Genomic DNA, 21,869 nt, shown 5'->3' with positions numbered 1-21,869 from the left:
AAACATCACTTTGATTCTCTCCATGTGGTACTGACTCTATCAATCAGCATAAAACAGTAAACATCACTTTGATTCTCTCCACATGGTACTGATTCTATCAATCGGCATAAAACAGTAAACATCACTTTGATTCTCTCCATGTGGTATTGACTCTATCAATCAGCATAAAACAGTAAACATCACTTTGATTCTCTCCATGTGGTACTGACTCTATCAATCAGCATAAAACAGTAAACATCACTTTGATTCTCTCCACGTGGTACTGACTCTATCAATCAGCATAAAACAGTAAACATCACTTTGATTCTCTCCACATGTTACTGATTCTATCAATCAGCATAAAACATTAAACATCACTTTGTTTCTCTCCACATGATACTGTATATATCAATCAGCATAAAACAGTAAACATCACTTTGATTCTCTCCACGTGGTACTGACTCTATCAATCAGCATAAAACAGTAAACATCACTTTGATTCTCTCCACATGTTACTGATTCTATCAATCAGCATAAAACATTAAACATCACTTTGTTTCTCTCCACATGATACTGTATATATCAATCAGCATAAAACAGTAAACATCACTTTGATTCTCTCCACATGGTACTGACTCTATCAATCAGCATAAAACAGTAAACATCACTTTGATTCTCTCCACATGGTACTGATTCTATCAATCAGCATAAAACAGTAAACATCACTTTGATTCTCTCCAAGTGGTACTGACTCTATCAATCAGCATAAAACAGTAAACATCACTTTGATTCTCTCCACATGGTACTGATTCTATCAATCAGCATAAAACAGTAAACATCACTTTGATTCTCTCCACATGGTACTGACTCTATCAATCAGCATAAAACAGTAAACATCACTTTGATTCTCTCCACACAGTACTGTATCTATCAATCAGCATAAAACAGTAAACGTCACTTTGATTCTCTCCACATGGTACTGTATGTTCTGCCTTGGTGCTTAAAGTTGTTGTGATGAATTAGAGTGGATACCATGCATGATCAAAAGTAATTAGGATTAGGATTAAAACTGTTAACTGATTATGACTGGATTACTTAGGATATTTAGTGGCATCAAACTAAGTCAATCTGACTTTGATATTTAAAGTTGTTGAGATAGCTAATTGTTCCAATGCCAAAACACCATACCTCCAAGTAACAGAAACATATGATATTCATTGATAGTTTGGAGTGGAAATTTCAGTGCTTGCAATCAAGTCAAAAGGGACATGACTGAATATGTATTCTGTTCTTTGTGTAAAGCTGATTTTTAAAGTCTTTTGAGATGGCAAGAATGATCCCATCTCATAAAAGCATATTAACTATGACAATAAATATGCCACCACTGAAATCCAAATAATGTTGACAATGTTACAAATGCCATGACACAGTTTGCCAACTTTATAGTAGAACATAATCTTCTGCTAGCAGATCATTTGTCAGACCTAGTCAAAATAATGTTCTCCGATTCAGAAATCAGACAAACATTATCATGCAAATGGGCAAAAGCAACTTACATAGTAACTATTTTCTTTCCAAGAAATCATAATCCTAATTGTGTAATAATAATAATACTAATGAAATAATAATATATGAACTCCCTGTTGTGAGCAACCATCAGCAGAGCAACCAATATTTAAAGCAAAATATGCACTGGACACTACTATAGACTGCAAAAACTGATATCAATACCTCTGATCCTGATTTAATCCTTGGCAAAATGAATATAAATCAGACTAAAGTATATATCACTAATTGCCATTGTAATCCATAATGTCTGGGATGAATGGAGTCTTTGTTTTTGTTTATAATACTAGTAAATGACAATTGTTTTCTGGATAAATTGTCATTATTATAGAGTGGATGATAGTGATGATAATAACAAAAGTGTCTGCAAACTATGCTTAAATTGACAAAGAATCTGATGGTATAATGTATGCATTTGTGGTTCATGTAAAGATTCTTACTGACTCTGCAAAAACATTAGACCCAGACAGTACCAATCTTGAACAGTTCCGGCAGGCAGTGAGCAATACGAATCTACCCACAGGCAGAAAATGATTTAAGCTTCTTGGTGCAGTCATTCGTGTTGTACTGACTTTGCTACATTCCAATGCAGAAAGTAAAAAAGACATTTTCCTTGCTGAGGAAAGTTCAGGCTGAATCCACAGGATCAATACGATGAGGACTGCTTCCAAAATATAATACAGCAATGATCTGCTACAAGATGCTAATAATGCATACCAGCGGAGTATGAATGACAAAAAGTTAAAGTGAAAGGACCGATTTCATGAGATGATATGCATATTTTAATATTCAAAAATGTACATTCATTCAATAGTTGTTCTTTTTGTCATTTGCATGCTCTAAGTTGGGTTGATGAAAATCCTACCTCATTTGAAGTCAAAACTCCAGACCAAACTGTTTAAATCTCCTGATTCATTCTAACATGACCCATCTTTTCTATCCCTTGTATGTTTATCACATACATTACTAATATTACTGTGAGAAAGTTACAAATCACAGAAATATATCATGAACAGGCAAACAAACCTTGAAAAATGTCTTTAAACTTTTATGCGAATTGTTAATAATTAGGCATTCATGTAACAAAGCATGTGATATACATAAACAAAAAAAAGGTGCTAATAAATGCACTGTAGCAAGATCATGGTTAAATTATAAACAGAACATGACCTATTTCCATCTCAGTATTTTACTTGCCAATTGCCATGCACTTTGCAAACTTGAGCTTGCCTGAGCCAAACTTGAACTTGTCAAGGGCATCGGGTAGGTGATTTTGTCCAAATAATTGTAATATCAATAATTAGATCAAAACAGTGTAGTTTTCAGCTTAATTAAACATACGTCCCATCTTTTAATGTTTATTTATTTTGCTATTATGAGAAACTAAACTTGAAGTTTACTCATTTTAAGACCAAGCTTCAACTATGTTTTCTTTTATTTTTCCATTATTTATTTCTTGCTGGTAGATTCCCCCTCATACAAATATTGAAACTGTCTAGATTTCTATTGGCTTTTGTATTTGTTTGGTGATGTTAAGATTTTTCTTTCCTTGATGAAGAATTTGTTTGACTCACAGCATGGAGAAGCTGTTTTGTGTATATATATATATATATATATATATATATATATATATATATATATATATATATATATATATATATGAATTAAAACTTTCAGACCAATTAAGACATTCATGAGTTTCTCTTTATGAAAAGGTGAATAAATGATCCATGTGGTTAAAACATGTGCTTCATTCTTTTATTTAGATACTCACCTCAGTACAAAATACAAAACTATATATCACCAGAAAGAACTCCAAAAAGTTACATCATCTGATGGTTAAATATGTCCCATGTGTGTATGTGAACTTTTAGAATTTTTAAATTTTACACATTTGATTTTAAACAAATCTGCATATTTGATTTCCAAAAATATGAAAATTTCCACTATTTTTTCATCAACATTCAATTATGATGACTTTTCACGATTTCAAAACTAGGACATTAAAACATTTTCCTCAGTTCTTTGATGACTCTGTTTATACTGACAATATAGTACAAGTTCAAATAATCCCTTACAGTTACCAGCCTGCCTTACAGTCACCAGCCTCCCTTACAATTACCAGCGTGCCTTATGGTTACCTCCCTTACAATTACCAGCCTGCTTTACAGTTACCTCCCTTACAGTTTCCAGCCTGCCTTACAGTTACCAGCATTCCTTAGTTACCAGCCTGCCTTACAATTACCAGCAATCCTTATGGTTACCTACTTTACAATTACCAGCGTGCCTTACAGTTACCAACCTGCCTTACAGTTACCTGCCTTGACCTTTGACAACTATAAAATAAAATTATGATTAGTCTTTAACTGCAGACATGTGCTCAGGTGTAAGAGTTGGAAATGCAAATTTGTTGCAGTTATCCAAATAATAAACTTGTTGGCATAAATTTGTTGCATTGTTCTTAAAAAAAGAACTTGTTCACATAAATTAAATGTGATTTATTTACCAAGTTCAAAATATGGGACTTGCTGCATCAATTAAATGTGAATTATTTACAGTATTCAAAATAAGGGACTAGTCATAAATTAAATGTAAATTATTTACAGTGTTCAAATTAATGGACATGTGGGCACAAATTAAATGTGAATTATTTTCAGTATTCCAAATAAGGGACTAGTTCACATAAATTTGTTGCAGTGTTCTTAATAAAGGACTTGTTGGCATAAATTAAATGCGAATTAGTAAGTGTTCAAAATAAGGGGTGTGTGATTTAGATTCTTAATGTAGCTTTAACAATTTTTCAGTCATATTGCTACGATGTCTGCAGTGTGACAGTTTATAGTGATGTCGAGTACTGGGGCATCATGCAGCAGACATGTAGTATGATGCCCACCCAGTCACATTTTCCCCGACACCAGGCCGACCAGTCATAACACTAACCTCTTAATGCTGAGTGCCAAGTGAGGCAGCTGTTATTACCATTTTTGTAAGTCCTTGGTATGACTCGGCCAGGGTTTGAACCCATGACCTCCCAAAATAAGGGACTTTTTGATATGAATTAAATGTGAATTAGTTACAGTGTTCAAAATATGGGACTAACTGACAAAAAAATTTTGCAGTGCTCCAAATAAGGGACTTGCTGGCATAAATTATAATGTGAATTATTTAGTGTTCAAAATAAGGGGCTAGCCAACATGAATTAAATGTGAATTAGCTATAGTGTTCAAAATAAGAGACTAGTTGACATAAAAAAATTTAAAGATAAGGGTCTTACTGGCATAAATAAGATGTGAAAATATATAACTGTTTAACTGAAAAATGTTTTAAATATGTCTCTGGAAAGCATATTTTCATTCTGTCCTGACTTAGTTGAGAAACAGTTTCCTCCTTGTGTCTGAAATGTTTATGTATCTTGACACAATGGTCAATGCAATCCAAAATTACTTTAGCTATTGGATGTACCAATTCACAGTCCACACAGGTCATGTTCTTTCAGATTATATTGCTGCTATAATGATGGTCTGACCCTCATTTTGTCTAAGTCTTGGTCCATGATGGTCTGACCATTAGATCATCTCAGTCCATGATGGTCTGACCATTCGATCATTGAAGTCTTAGTCTATGATGGCCTGACCTTTCAATCATCTAAGTCTTAGTCCATGATGGTCTGACCATTAGGTCATCTCAGTCCATGATGGTCTGACCATTCAATCATTGAAGTCTTAGTCTATGATGGCCTGACCTTTCAATCATCTAAGTCTTAGTCCATGATGGTCTGACCATTAGATCATCTTAGTTCATGATGGTCTGACCCTTTGATCATCTAAGTCTTAGTCCATGATGGTCTGACTTTTCGATCATCTCAGGCTTAGTACATGATGGTCTGGTCCTTAGACTGTCTAAGTCTTAGTCCATGATGTTCTGACCTTTTGAACATCTTAAGTTTTAGTCCATGATGGTTTGGTCCTTAGACTGTCTTAGTCCATGATGTTCTGACCTTCTGATCATCTAAGTCATAGTCCATGATGGTCTGACCCTTTGATCGTCTTAGTCTTAGTCCATGATGGTCTGACCATTAGATCATCAAAGTCTTAGTCCATTATGGTCTGACCCTTATTTCATCTACATCTTAGTCCATGATGGTCTGACCATTAGATCATCTTAATCCATGATGGTCTGACCATTAAATCATCAAAGTCTTAGTCCATGATGGTCTGACCATTAAATCATCTCAGTTCATGATGGTCTGACCATTAGATCATCAAAGTCTTAGTCCATGATGGTCTGACCGTTAGATCATCTAAGTCCATGATGGTCTGACCATTAAATCATCTCAGTTCATGATGGTCTGACCATTAAATCATCAAAGTCTTAGTCCATGATGGTCTGACCATTAAATCATCTCAGTTCATGATGGTCTGACCATTAAATCATCAAAGTCTTAGTCCATGATGGTCTGACCATTAAATCATCTCAGTTCATGATGGTCTGACCATTAGATCATCAAAGTCTTAGTCCATGATGGTCTGACCGTTAGATCATCTAAGTCCATGATGGTCTGACCTTTGGATCATCTCAGTCTTAGTACAAGAGAACACTGACTGGTTCCTGTTAGTTAGTGTTCCATATGCATGCACTGAAAGCCCCTCAAGAATGGGGGGTAGAGAAAAGAAACTACATCTGGTGGCTCAGACACATTATATTGTGATATCATAAGTATATTATGATCTATGACAGGTCTCTTACAAAATCATCACATTCTAAATCAAAGTAAATAATCCTAGGAGGTTTTTCTCTAATGGATTATACAAAATCTCCAGATTCTACATCAAAAGTAAACAATCATAGGAGGTTTTGCATTGAAAGTCGTACAAAATCTTCATTTTTATATCAAGTAAAGAATCCTAAAAGGTTTTCTACGACAGATTATACAAGGTCTTCACATTCTACAAAAAGGTAAAGAATCTTGGGTGGTTTTCTCCAATGGGTAATACAAAATTTTACACATTCGACATCAACGATATATAAAAGCTTAAGTCTTATAATATGCAATCTAAAAAGGTATATTAGGGTTTTCTCCTGATGGTATTTTACTTCAGAATTTACAGTATTGTGGCAGTGGTGTTTTCTTATCAAGAGGAGGGCACCAATTCACACAAATGGTGTTGGGCACCTTCAAGGATGGGGTTCATGCAGATTTCTAAAACACCATGTCCAATATCAAACAAATGCACAAAAATAATACATAATATTGCAACCATAAGCTTTGTCCAATCTGTTAAATCCACCCATAATAAGACTATCCCCCAACCCCTTTACTTCAAATGAAGGAGGAATCTCCCTGCACCAATTTTCAATTGTAGAATAGACCCTGTATTTCAAGCTTGGTTACAAAGCCAAAATATATCAAAACTGAGGTCAGGACTATTATGTGCATCATTAACTGAGTTGTTGCTCATGATGAATCACATAAATCAAAGATGAAATAACAGATCAACTGCAAAGTTTTTGAAGCAACCGAGAAAGTGAGGACTAATAAATGTGTCCAGGGCCTGAATAAATACCTAATTTTGTTTCTGTATAGCCAAAGCTATTAGAGGAAAAAAGTATTTTTTATGAAATAAACACCAGTATGTAACTTAGCTACTATGTCCAACCCCCATTATGTGGATTATCTATTGTATCCAAACATCCTCTTCAGTTATCCATAATGTAAAGCAAGAAAGTACTGTAATAATACAATGCAACAAGAACATCATAAATGGCACATAATACACTCATCTTGCCATATTTTATTGTCAAGATTTGACGTTTAAGCATTGAACCTGTTAATTATATATGCAATACACTGTCTAGTTAAGATGAATACCCATGTAAGCATTCATCTTCATATCTTCTGTAGTTCAAAAGTTACAAACCAACCACTAAAGAAAAGTTAAACAAATAATTCAGTGTTCCACTTTCTCTTGATGTGACCTTGACCTTTTCTGTCTAAGCATGATGGATAAACTTTCATGTAAATATCTCTAATAGTTCCAAAGCTGCAGCCTGTACAAGTCATGGATTTATTTTTCCTTGCCATATCCCTAAACTTGGGGTAGGAAGCATGATTATAGTGTGACAAACTGTCAAGTCATGATGCAAATCTAGCCAAAGTTCTGGAAAATATATCAAAGGATTTTAAGCTGAAGTCCAGACAAGGAAATTTGAATTTTGCACAGTTCTAAAAAAATTTAAAAAATGCACAGTTAATAAATAGTGACACAAATATGTATAGAAATAGAAATACATGTAACACTGCACGCTACATTTTATTTTACAACAATTCAATAGTGTCTTACTTGTCCATGAAATTGTAAGATATATGTTCAGATCTTACAGACTGCTCAATAAAGACTGCAATAGAATAGCTTAAACTCAAGACAACAAAAAGTTTGTTTTCTAATTCCAGTGTCCAATTTTTCTACAGGACTACTCATTTTTGCTCTACAAATATTGGTAAGACTAATAATAAAATTACAACAGTCAACAACATTTAAATCTCTGGTAAGGACAGATGTTTATAAAAAGATAAATTAGCCTGATTCTTCCAGACTTTGAAATTTTAATTAAAAAATGATAAAATGAACAAAGAATAAGCCAGTCTTTTACTTAAAATGTTTACTAATACTGGCAGTCCTCTGAAAGTTTTGTGGACGGCAACATCACACTCTTCAATGCTCAAAAAAGCTTCTTTCTCATCCAGGAAACCAAAGATGGATCCCAGCGGGTGACAGTATTATCTCCTGAAGAACTGCTTGTCTTTGACTTGGTTGCAGGTGGCAAGGGTGGTGGTGGAGGTGGAAGAGGAGCAGCAGTGGGAGACTGGGTTGGGGGCTGAGTACCACACGATAGTTGGGGTGTATGTGGTGCTGTGCTTGCTGAATTTAAGCTATCTTCAACAGTTCTTTTATTTTTCAATGTGCTATTGTTAATACTGCTACTGTTGATAGAACGACTGCTGTCATTTGTGTTTACACCAACACTTTCTGAAAATCTTTGGATCTGGAAATATAAACAGTATGAAGGCAAATTCCATTTGTTTTAATAATAAGGAGTTGGTAAAAGAAGCATACATTACAATTATAGGAGGGTATACAAAACAACAACAAGGTACATTGTGTAAAACAAAATAATTATGATAACTTATTTTCTAAAGCAAACAGAAACTTGTTTTAATGGTTGGGTCATCACACATGATATGACTTGGATATGGGTAAATATGGAAAAGTCTCAATTGTACAAACAATTCAAGTAATATTTCAAAGTATAATATTATCAATGAAAATTCCAATATAAATTTACTTCCTCAGAATCCAAGGTGTGTTTATATCTGCTAGCAATCAGACCCAAAATCGCTTAAGATTACTTTGACATGAGGACTACTACATACAAGGAGGGTAGTTGTGTAGAATTTTAAAAGATTCGTGCCACAAAGCCACTGCAAAGAAAATAAATAAATTACAGTGAACCTTGTTTGGCAATGACCTGCAAAGTGCAACCACCTGTTCATGGTGACCATGGTTTTCTGGTACCCTCCAATTTTCCTGTATAGTTTGACTGTGTATAGAAAGCTTCTTCCCAACACAACCAGCCACCAAATTTGTTTTTGAATGAACTAAAGCAGATGTTTTGTTGTTGTTGTTGTTGTTGTTGTGGGGCTTAATGCCATTTTTCAGCACACGATAGGCTATACATGGCAGCCAGTATTAATGGTGGAGGAAGAACCCGGGAAAACCCCAGAAAGAACCACCCGCCCACAAGAAGCTACTGGCAAGCTTTCTCACATACCCACATTGGCTGAATCCGAGACTCGAACTGCCGCAGACAGAGGTGAGATGGCAGTGATCCGTAACGGAGAGCGCTTTAGACCACTCAGCCACTGGGGGCCCCATAGATGTTTTGTGGACTGCCACATACCAGCTGCTTTGTCACATTCCGGATTAACTTTTTTGATACAATGTTTTGATTTTGGCTAGCTATAGACGCCAGACAAGGTCCTTATAAATAACATGCAAGTGACAAGGCATAAACTGTCTACTTAGCTGGTAATAAGAATGGCAAAAAATATACTTAGTTTTACATCCTGAATTTCCTCAAAATGTACTTTCTTAGTTCTTCAAATCCAAATTACATGAGCCATGTCATGGGTTGTCAAGCTTGAATACACATTTCGAAATTGTACTATAATTTCAACTATATTCCAAGTGCAACTACATCCTCCTTACTACACTAAAAATGAAATAAACATTATATTCCATAGAGTCTTTTTGATAATTGCAATTGAAAGACTTCATATTTTTCCCACATTATGATTTCAAATATTCAATGACAGAACAGAAACACACTTGCGATGTCAACACACTGCTGAAATATGATGTACTTCATGTAGAATTGGAACATAAATCCAGTCCATAATCATGATATTTTGTAGAATCAACAAAAATACCAAAATCTATTCATTCCAGATCAACTGAAAAAGTTCTTGCAATGCGCATTCATTCACAATATGACTCCAAATTTAAATTTTATGTAGACCAAGCCATTTTCTTTTGAACACTATGTCAAGCGTGTGACTAAGTTCAAATTATCTGGGCAGAGTTATGTGCACATTATTAATGTTATTGTTGTGTAATGATGAATCTGTGGTTGTGTATTTAGTTTGGAATATGGCATACATTTAGTTACTTTGTTTCTTGTAGTGTATTTTTGTTTATATAATTAAGCCTTAGGTAGAACAAGAAAATGAGCATATAATAAAAGGTTACTGCACTTGAATGGGAAAATAAGAACTCATTTTGTCAGATGGATATACTGCACTCCCAAGGTTTTGCAGTATTTACATCCGAAAAACTCATTCATATTTTCCCATACAAATGCAGTAACCTATAATTTCACTGCAATATAATGAGTGAGAAACTTGAATAAAAACATAATATGTTGGAATTAACAACCAAGGCAAGGTGAATGAGTAGAAGGCTAAGGGTATGTGGAATTGACAAAGACTGCCTCATACACAACAAATGTTCAACAGCCCACAATTTGTTTTGAGCTATATATGTATGTGAGCACAAACCAAAAAGTTTTGTAAAATTCAACAAATAATTTATTTTCCTCATATACAAGATGAAAATTTAAAAAGAACTTACACCATTATGAAGTCAATCTGGAAATAGTTCTAAATATTCTATCTCAAGTCCAAGTGTATGAAGTTCCAATTGAATACCAGTGGTATTCCAAATATAATTTGATACTGAATTGTTCATGTGCCAGTAGTCTCAAAATGTGCTATTGTGCCAATGACCTGGAATGTGGTGATGTGTTAACACTTTTTTATGTATCACCTTAATATAATCCAAAATGGTCTTGTCTAAATTCACTAAAATTCCAAATTAACATTTTACTCCAAGAATATTACTAAGCACTTTGTAATTTCTGTAAATAATTATTTTAATAAACAAATCAACCTAATTAAAATACTGAACATAACAATATGACTGATTTTGCTTCACATTCTAAGAAAAAATTGAATAATTCCTAGGTAAACAAGATTATCTACCATTCTACTTGACCTATGACACAATTACCATTTTCTGAAAATACTCTGTCAGCTTAATAAAAATTTTCCATTCTGGACATTTCTAAGGTCAGAACCAAGACTGTAACTTTAACTCAAATTGAAATAAATATGTTTACATTTAATAATGATCTGAATATTTAATCCACTATCATGGAGAAATATTAGTTATGTATCATGTTGTTTACAAAATAAATCTCACTGATCTGGTACACCATTAACTTGATTTTGGACAAGGTCAAGTACAAAATACTAATGTGTGTGTTTATATATATCGGGCCTTTCATTAGATTTAAAGTTGAGGGTGAGTTTCAAGGGTGAGTTGCCAAAGTAGGCAGGGGAGGTTGGGGGACCTCTTTTAATGGTGGATACGGGTTTTATTTTAACAGTTGTTTCAAAGTAGCTGGGTATAAAGTAAAAGGTATATATATATATATATATATATATATATATATATATATATATATATATATATATATATATATATACATATGTGTATGTGTGTGTGTGTGCCAGCTGTAGATCATTTTGTCAATTCATGCACTCTATCTTTCAGTCTAAATTTAGTCTTATAAATACCACCTGTCTGTTAAGGACATTTTTACCTTGTTCATGGAGTGGTCATTATACACAGATCTGACAACATATAATTAGTGAAGCATTACATTTCAATACAGTGTCTGCTTCTACTCTTAAATTTGCATTACGAAATTATTAAATTTTCATGAAAATAAGTCCATTTCACTACTTGAGTTTATCTGAAAGAAAGAAAGAAAGAAAAAAAGAAAGATAAATAAATACCATGTGGTCTGGAAGGAGATGGGCATTACATCCAAGGGAGATAACTGGGTCACAAAAATCATAACCTAGATGTTTGTAAAAGTCCTGCTTGTCATGGGTTGTCAAGTACATCCATTCATAGCCTTTCCTGGATTAAGGAAAATTGGTAACAAAACTTTGTTTCTAAAATCATATCTAAGTCTTTTATTAGAACAAAATCTCAGTTGATTCTCTCATTAAATTTACATCGCCTAAAGTGAAAGCTGCTTGATGAACGTATGCAACAGACTAATAGCCTAAGATCAACATTTTTGCTCTCACTGCCTTAAAATAATTATGAATGAGATAAAACTATCGGTTTAGGACAAAGCAAGATATTCTTTCACAGTAAAATATTTGTTACGTCAACAGTTAATGAGAAAACTATGCAAAAATCATTGTGCTCTCTATTAGTACACAATCTGACAATACTATATAAATTATTGATCAAACAGAAGTTTTGGTATAACACAAATGTGCCAATCTTGCATCAACTCAAAATATCCAAACCCATATATATCTGACTATTTGCTTGTAGACAATAACATTAAAAATTCGAGAAATACTTAATACAGATCATTAAATTTGATAATACACAAAGCTGGTTTTATTGGACAGCTTTATGCAGGAGATTAAGACAAATTATCTGTATTATCAACAATTTGTAAGATCTGCATCAGATTAACATGAGTATACTGCTGTGGTCTTTTGGGACATATATTTTCTACAGGCCTTTGGTATTCCCATTACCTGTTGCCCAGGATAAATGAATCTTCATACAGCAAATAGATTTCTTGCTGTATGTTTCCCATCAGAAAAGATGGAACTGGATTGTGATTTTTGGGGGTTTAATGCCATTTTAGCACATGACAGGCAACACATGGCAACCAGTATATGTGGTGGAGGAAGAGAAGGACAGACCATGGGAAGAACCACCAAACTAAGGGAAGCTACTGGCAAGCTTTGTCATGTGTTTTGGTCAAGCCAAGTCTTGAACACATGTGGTCTGAGGTGAAATATGAGTGATCTGTAAAGGAGATTGCCTTAGACCCACTCAGGCAATCACAGCCTACATGCAAGGAATATAAATTGTTGAGCTGGTAAGTAAAATCAGCAATTTCATTTTGCTCATGAAATTTTGAAGGTCTTATTTGACACACTAGATTTTGCTCGTGAAATTTCGAAGGTCTTATTTGACACACTGGATTCTGTAGTTTTTATACTCATTACCTGCTTCAAGTATTCACAGTCAATTATGTTTTCAAAATATGTATAAGTTTATATTAAAAAGTTGATAACAGACTACCTTTTTGCAAACTCTTCTGTTTCTGTCATAACTTTTCGTCCATACCCCATGCCCCTTTTATTCTTCTTCACAACCACTGAAAAAATTAAACAGTCATGTGACTTACTATTTGAAACAACACAAGACACAAAAAATGAAAAATACTGTTAAATGTTTAAAATGTTATAGAGCAATGAGTAAATGTTTTATAAAGCACTGTGTAAATGTTTAAAAATGTTACAGAGCAATGTGAAAAATGTTATCGAGCAATGTGTAAATGTTTTATAGAGCACTGTGTAAATGTTTAAAAATGTTATAAAGCAATGTGTAAAAAGTAAAATTGTTATAGAGCAATGGTTAAAAGAGTAAAAAATGTTATAGAGCAATGTGTAAAACAGTAAAACTGTTATACAGCAATGAGTAAAAATGTTATAGAGCAATGTGTAAATATGTTATAGAGCAATGTGTAAAAAAATTATTGAGCAATGTGTAAAAATGTTATAGATCAATGTGCAAATGTGTAAAAATTGTATAGAGTAATGTGTAAAAATGTTATAGATCAATATGTAAATGTGCAAAAATGTTATAGAGCAATGTGTAAAAATGTTATAAAGCAATGTGTAAAATGTTATAGATCAATGTGTAAATGTGCAAAAATGTTATAGAGCAATGTGTAAAAATGTTATAAAGCAATGTGTAAAATGTTATAGATCAATGAGTAAATGTGCAAAAATATTATAGAGCAATGTGTAAAAGTTTTATCGAGCAATGTGTGAATGAACAATCTCAATGAAATATATTTTACAAAAATAAATTTCCATTGAGCAAAATAATCTGATCAGTTTCAGAACTTTCCTTGTGAAAAACACTGTAAATTGGAACCAACCTGACACACAAAAAATCTATGTGGATATAGTAGAAGATTTTAAAAACATTACATCTCGACTGATACACCCCTCTACAAGTTTCAAACAGCCCTGCACCATACAAACATAATGCCAAACAACCATGCACCTCATAAAACCAGATTATAAGGTCTTAATTTACATTGCTGATAACTTTAACTTAGTCTTCCCTCAATATAACACTGTTCAAAGTGTAGCATGTTACAGGTATGGCTCCTTATACAGTAAAACCTGTCATGAGCGACCTCTGCTATGAGCGACCACCTGTCATTTCCGACCACAATCGTAATGCACAGATCGATTTTACTATATAAACGCTCTGTTATGAACGACCACCTGCTGAACGCGACCAGCGACCGCGATTTCTTGGCAAAATATGCATTTTGACACTGCTATGAACGACCGCATCGCCAAAAAATCAAAACAGATTGACACCACTGACCTTAACTTAATCCTTTGTAAACACTAGAGCTCGGGATAAATGTAGTATGCAAACAAAGTGCACATTAAATAACACTATAGTTGAACAACCATATATCGGGATAAACACCTCTAACCATCATTTAATCCTTTGTAACAAAGACTGCATAAATAGCAAAGATTGCTCTAATAAAGTATTTAAAAATAATTTGTCTTGCTACAGTACCAGTTTTGTGAAATTTACAACTCCAGCGTACGGTGTCATTTGTAAACTGCAGTAAACCAGACTAAAGTACATGTCAGTAACCGCCTTTGTAGTGCCGAAGTCATGTGAATAGCCAGTAAGAGTAACATCAAAGGGAGTAATGATGGATATACGCAGTCAATTTAGAGGTTTGTATTTTTTCTTTATCTGTATGAAAACTCACAAAACGCCGGTAGTCCTTATGTCCAAGTGAGAAATCGTTTGAAAGAGCTTCAGTGTTGGTTTGAGTACGTCGTTTGCTTTCCAGTTAATCCATAATGCCTAGATGGTGAATGAGCTCATTGTCTTTAATACTAGTAGTTAAGAATCATTTCCGGATCTTTTTAAAATTATTTTTTATTTCTTTTGTTAGTGTTTCACCAAGCCACAATCTGTTTACGTGGGTGCAGATGGTCGGAACATTTGTTTATCGAGCTATAACGTTGTTGATTTAAACTTCGTCTCAGAATAAATGTATTGTTTCCTGATGAGTTAATTATGTCTTTTGGTTTCATTCATTGGTACATAATATATATTTATTCCACAATTCCCCAAAACCTGATCAAAACCGATAGTCTTTATAACGCTAATAACAACGGCAGAATCTCCGCTGAAAAAAAGAAAAATTTTAACACTGGAAGAAAGGATTAATGTCATTGAAAGAAATGAAAAAGGTGAGACCACTCGCAAAATAGCAGTCAGATTAAGCGTCAGTAAAACGCAAGTTCAAAATGTAATCAAAGACAAGAAGTCCATTAGAAACGAATGGCAGAAAGGTGCACAAGCACAGAGGAAATATGCCACGGCACGACGGACAGTTTACGGAGATCTGAACGAGCGAGTATGGGAGTGGTTTTGTGTCGCAAGGAGTAAAAACATACCAGTAAGTGGGAAGTTGATTCATGAAAGGGCAATAATTGAGATACATGTTCAGACCAAATAGCTGAGTAAAACATGTCAACAAAGAAGTATAATGGATTTCTTTAAAAAAAAAACAAGTGAATAAGTGTATAAAATAAGATATATACATCATATCTAACTGTTAATTTTTTGTATATATTAATGTGATGTTGAAATATAAATTTTATTCTCGTTTGATAGATGTATATCTTTATTATATAAAGATATTTTGAGAGGAATGCATGCATTATTTAACAAGATTCATGAATAAAGGATATGATACATGTACAGTGAGTATGGGTATTATTTATTTTTCAACAATGCTAACTATTGACCCTGAAAACCAGTCCATTTTCACACACCTCTTATGAGAGACCAACTGTCTTGAGAGACCGCTTTTGGTTGGCAGAAGGGGCGGTCTCTCATAACAGGTTTTACTGTACTGGGATTAATGATACATCCCTCACTATAACACTATCAGGAAAGAAATAAAAGTTTATCATATCAAAGGTAAAAAGCTGCCTTTTAATGGGAAAAAAAGCATGGAAAACATGTCAATAAATATATGAGTTCCATGACCATTTAACAGGATTAAAGCCAGATGAGGAAAAGTAGGAAAAGTATCAAGGAAAAGTACTAAACACAATCATGTGAATGATATGTTTATTTATAATGCATACAAATAATGAATGTATCTGACACCTTACTCATGAACATCAAATACAACAGTGGATATAACATAATTATGTGTGCAAAGTTCAACAATGGATATAAGAAAATGATATCATTCCTAAACATAATCAGTCAAAACATAGAATTTCAATGAATAGCACAACTGATCCTGTATATGACTGGATATAATCAACATATGAAACTATCACCAAATATAATGAAATGGTACTATGGCCTAGCTCTGGTAGAATCACATGTATGTAAAAGCCAAATAGTACTAATTACTGGTAACCAAACAACCTGTACCCCATTCATAGGTCACATGATATCTATGTGAAGTACAGAAACCAGCCAGAAGCAGACTAGTTGGTACAAGAAATGTTCCAGTACTTGCTGCAAAATGTGCAATGATGTGTGGGCATTTATGGGGATTAAGGCAAGCATGTATACACAACAAGCTGTAATTGATTACTTCATTAGTTTAAGCCAACTTCTGGATGTTTTTTGAAGTAATAAAGGGATCAAATGTTGTTGTGATAACTTCTAAGTACTTGATTAATAATCGGTCATTCTTTGGCTGAGTTGAGATAAAGAGGAAACACAGACAACACAATTTTTTGTACAGAAACACTTGCATACGTACACTGATTTATTTAAATGGTCTTGTTTAATTGCTATTTCATTTTTCAGCATGTTTCTAGTTAAAGTTTAATAAATAATAATTGATCTGTTCCTTACTCATGTTTACACTAGTGTAATGCAACACTGGTTAAATGGCACCTATGAAAAAAATCAAAAGTGTAAAGAGAAGCTGTATAGAGAAAGACATGTTTCAGATGCTAATGAAGATAAACACAGTTGATCCATTGAGTTGGCAAGATACTGACAAAAGCAGTCAGACAGTGTCTGACATATAGAGCTGGAGAAAAATGTTGCTTTATTTTTTGAGATCCAAATAAACACACAAGCTGAAGTGCAGCAAGTGCAGTGTTGTGTGACAAATAATAGTAATAAAAATGTGGCACTTTTGGGAATATGGAATTTGGAGTCAGGGCTTGTCATTTTTGCATTAAAAAAAACTTTTCTTTGAGTACTTTATAAATAGATACTTTATAGTGAAAGACCACTCTACACACACACACACACACACACACACATTACAATGGAATCCATTACCATACCAGTGTTATATCTGTTGTTGTTTAAGGTGTTTAATGCCATTTTTTAGCACAAGATAGGCTATATGTGGCAGCCAGTATCAATGCTGGAGGAAGAACCTGGAAAAAACCTGGAAAGAACCACTGACCCACAAGAAGCTACTGGCACACTTTTTCATGTACCCACATTGGCTGAGCCTCAGACTCAAACCCACGCAGACAAAGGTGAGATGGCAGTGATATGTAACAGTGAGTGCTTTAGCCCACTTGGCCACTCAGGGCCTGTTATATCTGTGACAGTGTCTTCCCGCGATGTTTTTGCAGCAAGAAACCAACATACAAATGCCAATGTGGCTCACTCATAATGACTACAAAAGTGAAAATGTATTACTGAAGTTTAATAACAAGATGTTCTCTGTAAATCTGAAATGTTCCACATACCCTTGAAAAGACTGGTAACACTAACAGCTACAATCAATTTGCATAATGTGACTAATGGTTTCTTAGATAAATGATTAGAAGATAAGTGTTTTGGAAATGGAAAAACTTTTAAGAGAGAGTGATGTTAAGGTAAAAGACTCAAACATGTCTTATCTTACCTTAATTTTAATCATGTAGCAATGTATAACATTTTTCTGTATCTACATGACTTTTGTACACTGAAAATTCAATATATATATATATATTCAATATAATACCAAAATGGTACATACAGCTGCCTTGCTTGGTGCTCAGCATTAAGAGGTTAGTGTTAGGACTGGTTGGCCTGGTGTCAGGATAATGTGACTGGGTGGCATATCATGCTACATGTCTGCGGCATGATGCCTCAGTGCTGGAATCACTATAAACTGCCACACTGCAGACATCATAGTGATATGACTGAAAAATTGTTAAAGCTACACTAAAAATCCTAATCTCACACACACACATACATAAATACATACATACATACATACATACATACATACATACAGGGGTCATCAAGCTAGACTTAAACTTTAGGGAGAAGTAACTTCTTTTGAACAGAACAGAGAGAAGTGAGAGCTGAACAGGGAGAGAGGGGAGCAAAGCAAGACACAATATATATATATAGATAGAGAGAGAGAGAGAGAGAGAGAGAGAGAGAGAGAGATATAGATACATACACACACATATATATGCATGTGTGTGTGTGTGTGTTTGTGTGTTGATTTCGATCTCTTATTTGTATTATGCCCTCTATTTCCCTGTAAGAGTATTTGCATTTACCTAAGTTTAAGTTTTGAAATGCAAGTTTGTATGTTTTTATCACCAAAGGATAACTTGCAGTAATCAAGCTGTGTTAGTAGTTAACTTACTTGGGAAAGGGTTAATGACCAAACAGCTATAACACAACGCATGCCTGTGAATGTGCAAGAGTTTGTTTGTTGGGGCAATTGGTATCAACACCAACTATTTGATGGCTTGAAGCCTACATTTCAAATTGAGCTACATCATAACACTGGAACCAACCTGGCCAAGGCAAGGGAGCATCTCAAAAAAGAGAGTCATACAATGTTCCTCTCAAAACAATCACAGGGCAAAGTCATTTTAGCTTTTCTAACAGAAGAAGGCAAAGTTTACATTGTTTTGGTGACTTAGTCACCCACTTTGCCTGGTAACGTGACCCTTGATATATATATATATATATATATATATATATATATATATATATATATATATATATATATATATATATATATATCAGTGCAAGAAAATGCATGACTGACAATGTGATATTGACATTGGTTACAAGGAAATTGAAAACTGACAGCATATTGTGTGAAATAAAGGATTGTGAGATGAAAGAAGCTCTGGGCAGTTGTGCATTTAAAGAATCCAGGAAGATGTCACAACAAAATAATACTTTTTTTTTACAAACCAAATTATCACAGAAAGGTGCCAGTATTAACTAACCTCTAGGACCAAGGCTGTTATCATACCTGACTCTACAAGACAGCTTTTCTCCCTTCCATGCACAATTGAAACACGACTATGCCCAACAACTTCCTTATTTGAACCATTCACTTCCACCAGAATAAGGGAAACTGGAAAGGTATCACAAGATTTCTGTAAACTGTATAATCTGAAAATAAGGATAACTATGACAATTAGGTTCTCACAACAAGAAAATACCAACTGATGCTGACTATGACAACAAGAAACAAGATATATGTTGAGATACAGGTGCATAAAAATTAAATGTATACTAACTTCATATTACATACTTAATAATAATAATAATAATAATAATAATTTCTTTGCAATAAAAGTTCGTAAATAAATGAAAAGTTCAACAACACAATAGGTATGCCATAACTTTCTGCCAAAAAGAGTGATCATAGAAAAAAAACATTCTTTCACACTGGTTATGGATAAATGGTGTTCAAAGAACAAGCTGCTACATTACGATGCATTCCCTCACTTAGCTGAATAAATGTTTAACAGAAGGCACACAGCCTAAAAAACAACTTATGTAACCAAAAATTAAATGCAAAACTTAACAAGCGCATGTAAAATATTGCCTTTTTCTATGTGTTATTTGAGATATAAACAATCATCTAGCATAAACAGTTCAAATTTAAGCAGAATGGAAATGTGAATATTGATTAGTTTGGCTTAAGACTAGAATGAATATGTAGTACTCATTAATATGCATCCTCTTCCCAAGGTTTAGAGTTCCAGATTTAGCAGTATACATACATGATGCAAAACAAAATGCATGGTAATCAGCTGAATACAAAACGTAACCTCAGCCAGTGAAATGCCAACGTGCAACTGTAGGGACCACTTGGTGGCAATCAAGTTAGAAAAATTATAAATCATTAAATATATATATATATATATATATATATATATATATATATATATATATATATATATATCCTTTATGCTTATCGTGTATAAAATATGTTGGGAGTACAAGCTGCAGGAGGGGTAGGCCGAAACTATAGTCGAGATGAAAAGAGGCTATATATCTGTGTTACACAGTTACAGGTTTCGTCCGTCCCCGCCCCAACAACAAAACTCCCTTACTACCTTGATCAATACCCTGAGCGTTATTTGTAATGAGCCTCTGTGTTTGAGACCGTATTAAGATTCGTCGTTTTGGTTAAGTAAACAAGGTTATCGATATATGGGTGCAGCAACTAACTGGGCGATTTATTTGTAAAATTATGTTCATTCACTGTTGTATTGTTCGATTTATTGTAGAACCTTGCTGATAAGCTTCTTTTCCATTCTTCATTCAAAACCTCGGCACATCCCTCATAAAACTCGGCATTTTCGTGTAGAGGTAGAAAATTCAAGTCACACATGACTTTCTGAATATATTAAACGCTTATTTTTTAGTGTTGTGTCGATAACATAGCAGCTGTGATACACTGATCGATGTACAATGACTAATAAAGATTAACATACCGATTAGACAAGAGTGATTTCAAGCTAGTAGAGTATACGGTATAATAATGATGATGATGATGATTGTTATTATTATTATTATTATTATTATATTAATAACATTATATTAATAACATTAATATTTATTGTGTTATGTACGCCCTAGATCAGTGACGAATTTTTACTTATTAATTCTTATTAAACTATTAAATATTTTTACTAATATAAGGCATGTTACTTTAATACACCTATTGGGGAACATATCATAATTAGATAGGCGTCTATAAGTTAACAAGGGGGCGTCTGCTGGTGTCAAATGATAATTATATAGGCAGCCTTGGTCTGGAGTGAAATCAACCGCCCACAAAGTATAACCTTCTGCATAATCCTCGTACGTAAATGCCTTGACTGGTCCTGGTTACTAACTGTCCCGTGGCTTCGTATAGGGACGAATACGATCTCAAGTAATTCTTATTCTCGTCACTAAAGTCAGGTTCGAAAGGCCTTGTACACAAGGTTTTACCATCTCGACTGACTTCCATCCTGGACGCATTGTAGCAGCAGAGAGGGTGAACAGACCACTTAAGGGAATGGTCACCCTTGTGTTTAGACCAAAAAAAATAGTGACCCTTCATAGAGGTCAATACCACGTCTACGATTATTGTTTGTCCCAAACAGAATTGTAGACAAACCCTCTCTGCCGCTATCAATCTTGGGAATCATCATCTGAATCATGGGAATCTTTTGTTTTGTTCTTCAAGTAATATTCAAGTTCTGATGGTGGTTTTTCTATTTTTGGATTTATGTTCTTTCTTTCTCTGTAATAGTTTATCAAACTTCTGTATCGATCTCCACCGCAATTTTTGCAAATCTGATAAGTAGTATATGG

General features: G+C 34.0%; 1 protein-coding gene across 2 annotated transcripts; it reads right to left on the bottom strand.

Moving 5' to 3' along the window:
- Positions 1 to 7,837: 7,837 nt before the first annotated feature.
- On the bottom strand, positions 7,838 to 20,930 carry LOC149804508 (N-alpha-acetyltransferase 80-like). Of its 2 annotated transcripts, none has more exons than XM_089940879.1 (5): positions 20,798 to 20,930; positions 19,525 to 19,667; positions 13,287 to 13,362; positions 11,963 to 12,089; positions 7,838 to 8,589 (listed from the first exon to the last, which is right to left on the bottom strand). In XM_089940879.1, the coding sequence occupies exons 1-5, from the start codon at positions 20,896 to 20,898 to the stop codon at positions 8,266 to 8,268; spliced, it is 771 nt and encodes a 256-aa protein (XP_089797005.1). In that variant the 5' UTR covers positions 20,899 to 20,930; the 3' UTR covers positions 7,838 to 8,265. The 2 variants fall into 2 exon arrangements, with proteins under 2 accessions (XP_089797005.1, XP_089797013.1); XM_089940887.1 differs by having other exon boundaries at positions 20,770 to 20,909.
- Positions 20,931 to 21,869: the final 939 nt, after the last annotated feature.

Source organism: Sinohyriopsis cumingii, chromosome 2 (assembly GCF_028554795.1).
Source record: "Sinohyriopsis cumingii isolate HCF-2022 chromosome 2, ASM2855479v2, whole genome shotgun sequence".
Taxonomy (NCBI): domain Eukaryota; kingdom Metazoa; phylum Mollusca; class Bivalvia; order Unionida; family Unionidae; genus Sinohyriopsis; species Sinohyriopsis cumingii.
The sequence above is the reverse complement of the archived record's forward strand: the minus strand, read 5'-3'. Positions and strand labels throughout refer to the sequence as shown.

What these genes read in the sequence shown, in the direction of transcription:
- LOC149804508 (XM_089940879.1), bottom strand. Translation starts at nt 20,898, where the DNA reads ATGTGTGACTTGAATTTTCTACCTCTACACGAAAATGCCGAGTTTTAT. An exon ending in AAAAGAAGCTTATCAGCAAG is followed by an intron (nt 19,668 to 20,797) that starts GTTCTACAATAA and finishes CCTTATTTTCAG; the next exon opens with ATTATACAGTTTACAGAAAT. An exon ending in ATCTCCTTCCAGACCACATG is followed by an intron (nt 8,590 to 11,962) that starts GTATTTATTTAT and finishes TTATATTTCCAG; the next exon opens with ATCCAAAGATTTTCAGAAAG.